We start from the raw sequence: 8,847 nt of genomic DNA, 5'->3' as shown, positions 1-8,847 counted from the left end.
GTGAATTATGTACAGATGTTTCCTCTCTGCATCAGTGCTTTCAGATGTCTCATTAACATCCATCTATCTTTTCAGTAAGGTGAGGTCATTCTGAAATAGGAAAGGCCTTAAATTCTCAGTACAACAAAAGTGTATTGAGTGATTTGGATATATGATTGTTAAGCGTTCAGAGTCATATCTTTGTCAGTTTTACAAATAGACAAGACAAACATATTGTTTCAAGTTTCTTTATGAGTATCATAGAAAAAGATGGTGTGTTTATGCCCTGTGATATAATGGGAAAGGATGGTTATTTATAGCTAGCATATCTTGCATTTTACAACACCCTGCAGGATTGTTCATTGGACTAATCTTAATCTTTAGTTTGCTCTTCAGAACGAATGCTTCTGATGTGAGGCTACTTAACAGGAAGCATGACCTCATTCTGCCTCTTTGGTTCTGATTGCACAGTATGTTTTCAAAAGGAAACGGAGGACTTGATAGACCTGCCTTTCTGAAGACTTCAGAATAATTCTGTTCCAGGAAGCTGCACAAAGAGCAAGTTACACCGTGATGAAAAACTTTTTGCATACGTTTGTTAGCTTTTAACAAATCGGAGTGTTAAGGTTTGGAATATTTTACACATTTATGTTTTGATCGTTCTCTGAACTGACACATAGCTAAACCCTGGATTTCTTCATTTACGGTCAACTCTTCAAGAAACTTTGCATTTTTTTCCGATTGCTTTCATCACTACCAGCAGACAGAAGAGAGTAAAATACTGTTTTAAGAAATGACACGCATGAACAAGTAAATTATTTCTCAGATATTTCTTATCTTTTGAAGATATGAGAAAAATATTGGTATTTAGACTCATAAAATGTTAATGGCTAGTGATTTGTTTTGGTAGATGCCAGTGTCAATATTTACACTGCAGAGTGCAGCATGCACAGAGGTTTAGTTACCTATGGATTGAGGGCATCATGGGTTTGCAGATTAGTTAATTTGTCAGTGAGAGTGATGATTAAAATAAATTGTTTTGAACCATGCATGTATTTGTGTGTTATGAGTAGAAAGACTGGATTTTTCATGCTCCGATTCAAGTGATTCCAAAATATTGAATTGGGGAATGCTTTTGATTCATAGATATTTTATTTAAGTAATTGCCATTAAAGGCTGCTGATATTCATTCATTTTGCTTTTATCTTGGATACATTGTTTGTTCATAGTTCATCTTTTGTCATGTGTTAGTTTAAAGGTTCTCTGTTGAACTAGAGGCCATGTTGCATTTGATGTTTTGGATCACAAATGTAATAGTTTGACTTTAAAATAACTGGAAAGTGAAAGTTAAGATATTTTGTTCTGTAGCTAATATCATTAGAGTTTCAGTTCTGAATAAATGAAGAAAAGTGAAACCCACTAAAGCATGCATACTTCCTCTAGTGTTTGTAAATAATGATAGACGTTGATCTAGTCATGATTGCCAAAAGTCTGCTTTACTAATGAGTCAATGTTTGCAAATCAATAATTTATATATAATAATGTAAACAGACAATTTGGTTTACTGAACTATTTGTTAAAAGCCCATCATGTCATTATAAACCTGACATTAACTTTACCTGATACAATTTGAAATTGAAAAAACCATTCTGTATAAATTAATTGCACCGCAAAACACATTGCTTTGTAAATGTCAAATGATTTTAAGCTATTCTTGAAGATATGCATAAATGATAGGGACTATTCTATTTCTTCTGGTTTTTCTGTGACCATATGTTTCTCCCTCATTTCCTATTGTAAGCAGATTTATAACGGTGCCTCATGCTGTTAAAGAACTGTTGTGTCCACTTTAAGTTTTCCTGCATATCATTGTTGAATGATGTAATCCCTATCATAGTCCTGCAAACACCAGAGACTTACTAAGATAACTTCCCTGAGTAAAGCTAATCGCATGTCTATGTATTTGCTCGGTAGGAATCATAGTCTATATATCACTTTATATAGCGCACTGCAATGCTTCCTAATGAAAGCACTATTCATATGTAAGCTGCTATATATAAACTTTATTTCTCACTAAGTGCTTGTTTTATGTTCTAATGAGACAATAGCATATTGTGAGGAAAATAAAGTACATGCATTACTGCATTTAGAACAAACATAAATCCAAGCACACTATATTGCATTGATTGAAATACTATGAAAGAGGCTGTATTATCAGATTATAGAGATTGCAGTTGACCAAAGAGATTTTAGGCCTGGTTCTGCACTCCTTATTCAACCAGATTTGGCATGGAAATTAATGAGTTTCACCTAAGAAAGAGTTGTAAATTCACATCAGTGGAGTATATCGTATACAGTTGTGTTCTGTCAATATATTATTGCACCTTAGAGCATTTCACTTTGAATAAATATCCACTTTCTTTTTCAAAAGCTTTTGCAGGTCATCTGAAATACCCGGAGTCCCAGAGCGTATGCAATAGGCCTTTTCAAGATGTATCAAATATCTCATCTAATGTCAACACCAACAGCAAGTAAATGTATGATTCCCTCCCGCCCAGGGCTTACTGACTTAGATTTTATATTTTGAGTTATTACTGAGATCTAATAAGCACCTGTCAGGATATGTACTCTTTTTACAACAGAGGTTGCCCTTTCGAATGAATATGCATTTCCTCCTTTGAAAGTAAGTTTTTCCCATTGGTTGAAAAGTCGTCATTTTTTAAAATAAAACCAGTAGAGGAAAGAGTACTTCAGTAGCTGTTAATATGCATAAAATACAAATTGATGTGTAAAACTGAATTCTGAACAACATGCCTCTGACACATGTCTGTATAAATAGCTGACTGATGTTTTGGCAGTACCCCTGTAGTCTAGTTGCTATACTAATGGAAGCTTCTGCCAGCTGCCATCCCAAAATGTTCTGATCTTTCCTTTGCTTCATCTTGTCCAGTAAACTTAAACCCCATTTTAGACCTATTTCTTTCCATTGATGAATGCCTTGCATAACTTCAGCATGAGATGCTGACCTTAATGCTTTGGGGGTTTGCACTACCCGAGTGGGAGTTGATCCTAGTTCCACAATCTCCTGTGATCATTATTCTTAAATGTTTGCCATTATCAGCATCCTTGCTCATGCCGTGCCACATCTGCAGATGTCCCTTGCATGATACACCATGTAGTGTCAATAGTGTGTCTCTTTAATGCCACCGAGAAATCACAATCAGAAAACTCCAACACTATTGTTCATATGAATCAGTGCATATGCTGTTCACAGTGAATCCAAAATTACACCATTAAAGTGTACCTCTTGCTTTGTGTAAGCCTGGATTTTTCTTCCCACAAGACATTAAAGTGTGCAAAGCAGTAGTACTGGCAGGCATGAGCTATACATGTCTTGAATTTCTGCCGCTTTTGTTGAAATGATGCAATCCAAGTCTAATTTGCATTAGGATTCATTTATTTTATCTATCCACAGTCATTCTGATTTCTCTCCTTAGGTCTCTTTTCCTTTCCTATTTTTTTTCCTCTTTTTTACTCCTTTAACTTTCTTTAAGGCAGTAGTTCTTAACCTTTTTGGACTCGAGACATCCTTCACAGGACTCGAGACAACTCTCCCTAATTTTTGTGAATTGAGTGGCACCCAATTTCAAAATCTAGTTTATATACCTTTCCTCCTTACACAGGGGTCTGGACAGTAGGGGTGGGAGATTGTGCAGACAGCGACAAGCCTAAGTCTGGCTTATCTGCTTAGTTTATCTGTCTGTCTATCTCCTCTGACCTCACTTAACTCCTTTTAGCTTGCAGGACTCTTCAAAGGATCTGGCGGCAGTCCAGGGTGCCCCAGAAGCCTAAGTAGGAATCACTGCTCTAAGGCATATTAAAAGTGAAAACCAGTCAGCTAGTCTGGCTATCACTGGACATGCCTATGTAAACACACTTCTGCTGGGATTTCTCCTTATCTGGTCTTTATCCCAACAGGTTCTTCAGAGTCTGATCAAGAAGAGCACGGGCAAAGAGTGTCCCCTGGACACATTTGGCCAAGGTACTGAGTAAAAAGATCTTTGTTCCATTTAATTTTACCTTTGTGTTTGAAAATCACTCTTTTTAATTCCCATTTAAGACTGAGGTGCCAATACTAGCCTAAAACCATGACCACCTTGCACTTAATGCATATGCTGCTCTCCGTGGCCACTTGGAACTTCACAGTTGTAGTAGAAATATATATATAACTCAGATACTGTTGGATCCGTGAGCTAAAGTAGAATTTCCATTGTGTGATTGCAACATAGGGGATGCAACACAGATGCTGTAATTAAATCCAAGAGTGGGCAGTGGTACATGAGTACTCCAGGTAATTTAATATCATCCTCTTTTTCTTTGGTCAAAATTCTTTTTAAACTGTATCACTTCTGGGATCTATCATTGAATTGTGGCCTTGCACTATGTAGGCATTCACTCACCTAAATTTGTTTTCTTTCCTTCTCAATTATGCTTATAGCTTTCTGGATAATGAAACGTCCTATGAGTGTTGTTCAATAAACCCCTTGACCGGCTCTTTCTTCACGTGTCGCCGGAGTCCTCGGCTTCTCGCTAATGGCTATTACATTTTGACTGAAGACAGTTTTCTGGCAGATGAAGATGGCAACGTAACATTGACTCCATCGCAGACAAGTGTAACCTACAAGGAAAACTTAGTGAGGTAAGTGAACTACACGTCTTTAATATTGGAAATTGGCTCCAATTCTGAGCTCAGCTGGAGCCTTCTGGTTGATTGTCAGAATATATTTATAATGATCTATTATATTTGACTCTCTTCTTTATTTTTACACACAACATTTCCATTTTTACAACTGCAACAGAACCCTCCAACCAGAGTAATTCACAAAAATTATAGTGGTTGAAGACACTTGACTCTCATAGTCATGCCTTTAACGTTGCCAAAAAGTAACCACACAGATATTACTGACAGTAAATATAAAATAAAAATAGAACTACTCAAAAATTTACTGCTTTTCATGCCTTGCTGCTTCTTATTTACTTAGTTTTCCAAAAGTGTTGTGCACAGAAAAATAATAGAGCGCCTAAGTGGGTATAATAATGTTAATATTTTAAGGAACGAGATTTGCGGGTTTGGCTAACCTACAAAATACAGTAATTTCTATGCTAAAATGTGGTGAACACGTAATTTTCAGAGAGTCAATATGAGTGTTGCTTAAGTAAGGCCTGAGCAAAAACTGAATATAATTACAGTATTTGGTCCAATAAATTGAACCTATTGTGCATAGTGAAGGCCCCAAATGATGCTTACTAGAAAACATATTATTTGATGTGAAACGTCCACCTGAGTCTACATAACCCCTTTCATTTTCACTATTTCACTGCTACAGCTTGAAAGATTGAGAGTAATCCTTGAGCCATTTTTGGCATAGCCATACCAAATAAGTATGTAACACATATCTTTGATGCTCAGTTGTGATTGAAAATGTCCTGAGCTGTTGCTCTGGGTATGCACCTTCCTACTAATGCAATAAAAATGCTAGAGAATAAACAAAAAGCTTCTGTTTTCAGAAAGACACCAAAATACACAATTTGCCAAAGGAAGAAAGTCTAGAGAGAGAGAGAGAATATTTTCATGCTTTCAAGGATCATTACCGAAACAGAAAGTAGACAGAAATTTAAAAATACTGTCCTGAAATCTTTATCCAAGCAAGACTTTCATTTTTCTTCAACTGAAGTGTTACCTGACCAAGTTCCAGTTCTATAATGTCATTGTAGCTAATATTGTTCATCTGAGGATCCAAATGCAGTTTTGAAACAATTAATTAATTGCAACACCCCAGAGAAAGTGGCAAGCATTTTTGGATCCATTTTAAAAGTGGGAAACTTCCATAGGGAAAGGTAATGTGTGTCTCTCTGGCATGAGTGTAGTGCTTATTAGGGGTGTGCAAAGCAGGTCCTATTCGATTTGGATTCAGCCCAAATCGGGGACAGTGATTTGATTCACTGATTTGGATCACTGTCCTGATTTGATTCGGCCGAATCCTAACCTGATGATTCAATGCTGATGCGGAGAATCAGCAATTTGGACATAGACACAGCTTTACATGTTTTTTCTACGTACCTCGAGGTACCAGCGGGGCTTGTGAACGCTACAATACTGGGGGCGGATGGAGCATCCCACAGGAGTGGGCCCTCCAAGTGCCTGGCGGCAAACCTGGAAGTATGTCCGGTCCACTTCTGGGTCTGCTGGAGAGCACGCTGGGGGTGCCCCTGCACCCACCCAGCTCAGTGATCGGCCACGGGGGGACCCCAGGTACCCCCCCCTTCCCCAGACCCAGTCACCAAGCCGGGGGGTGCAGCAGACCCGGAAGTGGACTGTAAGTGCTTCTGATCCACTTCTGGGTCTGCTTCCAAGTGCGCTGGGGAGCCCCCAGCGCTTCTGTGGGACACTCCATGTGCCCCAGCATCTCAGCGTTCACGAGCCGCCTGCTACCTAGAGGTATGTAGAAAAAACATTTAAAGCCACGTCTACGTCCGAATCACTGAATCTCTCTGAATCGATTCAGAGGGTTCCGATTTGATTTGGAGAGATTAAAGGGTCTCCTGATTTGATTCAGATTTGGAGATTCAGCCACTGAATTGGGCCAAATCTCCACCGAATCAAATCAAGGACTGAAGCTTCGCACAGCCCTAGCGTTTATATATATATTTAACCCATGCAGGCTGGCTTCCAAACTAGAAGTAGTGTCACGGGATGGGGTCTCTAAGGGTGGCTGTGTTACCCCTAAGGCCCCTTGACCATGACAATTCGGTCCGATGGACACCCTCTATTTTTGCCTGCCACGTTTTGATGGATTTTTGTAGTATAGGGAGGCTGCCTTCACATCCTGTTGGACATGGTCTTGATAGATTTCCTTGAACCCCGTGGGTCCCATTTCAAAACAGGTGTCCCAGGACACCCCGGCCCTATGGGCTATATGCATGGCTCCAACCGCCCCTTTACCACGCCCCAAGCCTCACAGATGGTACCGACGTTGTCTGGTCTAGGCCTTGTTGTAATTTGGCCCCCTTGTCCTCCCTGGGCTCTCCACAGCCCTGTCTCACTCTGCGCCTCACTGGCACTGGGGCCTGTGTGCCTCAAACGCCGTGCCCTCTCTGGCACTCGGATCCCCACACTGCAGTGGGCCCCCAGTGAGGCCTCTTCCTTCCCCAGATAGTCTCACCCAAACCATCGGTGTTATAAACAGAAATCAACATGCAAGCCCCAAGACTATAACATAACTCAAGCTGCCCGGCTATGACATAATTCAAGTCACACAGAGCATGCTGTCCCTCAACAGTACCAGAAGCTGCACTTGCAGCCAGGCCTCTCCCCTTTGCTTGCTCTGGGAGAGCTCCTTCCCCCTTGGCTGCTGGCAGAGAACTGCCTTTCTGGCCTCAGCCCTGGGGTTTATATATGAGCCAGGCCCTGCCCCTTCCGGTCAGCTGACCACTGGCAGGCGTGGGCCAACTAACTCATTCTGGCTGCCCTGGTAACCAGCATCTGGGACTCTCAACTGACTGCTAGGGCTCTCTCCCTAGCAGTTCCAGCCCTTAAAAGGAGCAGGACACCCTAGTGCCCTGCAACAAGTAGCCACATTATTTAAAGTGATGCTGCATGCAAGATTCCTGACCCTTTTCATTCCATATGCAAACCTCTAGACAATGTTCTTTTTTAATAAATAAAACTAATTTACCAAGTCCCTTTTAAATGTATAGTTTCTTTCCTTCCCAGGATATTCAGGAGAAGGAAGAAAATCCGGGATCGTTCTCTTGCTAGTCTGTTTAATCTCAGTGCCTCGCATTCATGGCTCAACAGCACAGTCCTTAGTGATATGGATTCTTCTCATATGGAAGAACCTTGGATTGATGGATGTGGTAAACTAGATACCAGTCAGAGCTGTAACTATGGTAAGTGCTTGTTGTAAGTATAGTAATTATGTTCCTTGTTGGAACCTGTGATGGTATAGTCTGTTAATGTTAGGAACCTTGCAAGTCGGTAACTATTGTCACAGGATTTGTGCAGGCACTCTGCTTAGATTAGCAATGCAAGGGGGAAAAATGTAACTAGAGTTTTGAAGAGTAAATTGAACCAGTAGCAATAGAAGACAAAAATATCTTTCTCCATGAGGGTGAGACTTATTCAGTGTTGTTTTACCCATTTATCAATTGATGTTTCTACCTTAAATGTTTCATAGCCTTACTTTGTTGAATGTTATGCATTTTTTTTTCTTATTCTGCATATTTCCCCTATATTAAAAAAAAAAATATTGGGAATTCCAACTTCTAGCCATCAACCATTTGAGGAAGCTCTTGTGATTGAGTGTTCTTACTTCCTTAAAAATGTACTACTGCAACTAGTTCTTTAAACCCTTTCCTTACAGTGAATTATAAACATTTACAGCTGCCTCTCTTATAGGTGACTCTGAATTTTCTCTCAGCTACAATTCCTGGATGTCAGAAAGGCAAACTCCAGCAGCTAAGGAGCCCTCTCTCACTAAAGATGAGACATACAGTCAGTCAAGGAAACAGATTTATGATTCCTCTTCCTGCTCCCAGTTTATGGCAAATGAGTTTGGAGAAACTTTGGATTATTCAAGTGAGTTAAGATTTTTCTTCATAATTTATTATTTCTAGAGACAGCTGACATTTTTTTAAGTGAAAATGTGTAAGCTAAGCTTTATTCAAGACTTAAAAAATTCCCAATTTTTTAAAAATCCATTTTTGATTCAATTTGAAAATTAAAACTTCCATTTTCCTTTCATCCTCCTTTTCATCCCTTTTACACCTCCATTTTAATGGCAAAATGGAATAATAATAGTAGGGAAA

At 39.6% G+C, this 8,847-nt stretch overlaps 1 protein-coding gene across 10 annotated transcripts in view; it reads left to right on the top strand.

Moving 5' to 3' along the window:
• Positions 1-442: 442 nt before the first annotated feature.
• Positions 443-8,847, top strand: part of LRRC6 (leucine rich repeat containing 6) — a 95,874-nt gene continuing 87,469 nt past the window's right edge. For 3 of the 10 annotated variants that reach the window (XM_025202096.1, XM_025202092.1, XM_025202090.1), the window contains exons 1-6: positions 443-789; positions 2,411-2,516; positions 3,958-4,021; positions 4,478-4,678; positions 7,754-7,929; positions 8,423-8,617. In XM_025202096.1, the coding sequence (XP_025057881.1) occupies positions 2,471-2,516; positions 3,958-4,021; positions 4,478-4,678; positions 7,754-7,929; positions 8,423-8,617 (682 nt within the window). In that variant the 5' untranslated portion in view covers positions 443-789; positions 2,411-2,470. Of the gene's footprint in view, positions 790-2,410; positions 2,517-2,573; positions 2,663-3,957; positions 4,022-4,268; positions 4,331-4,477; positions 4,679-7,753; positions 7,930-8,422; positions 8,618-8,847 lie in introns of those variants that run through there. The other 7 variants (XM_025202094.1, XM_025202091.1, XM_025202093.1 and 4 more) reach the window with 7 other exon arrangements.

The sequence above is a fragment of the Alligator sinensis genome, unplaced genomic scaffold, assembly GCF_000455745.1.
Source record: "Alligator sinensis unplaced genomic scaffold, ASM45574v1 scaffold651_1, whole genome shotgun sequence".
Classification (NCBI taxonomy): domain Eukaryota; kingdom Metazoa; phylum Chordata; order Crocodylia; family Alligatoridae; genus Alligator; species Alligator sinensis.
This window is presented reverse-complemented; position numbering and strand designations above follow the sequence as displayed.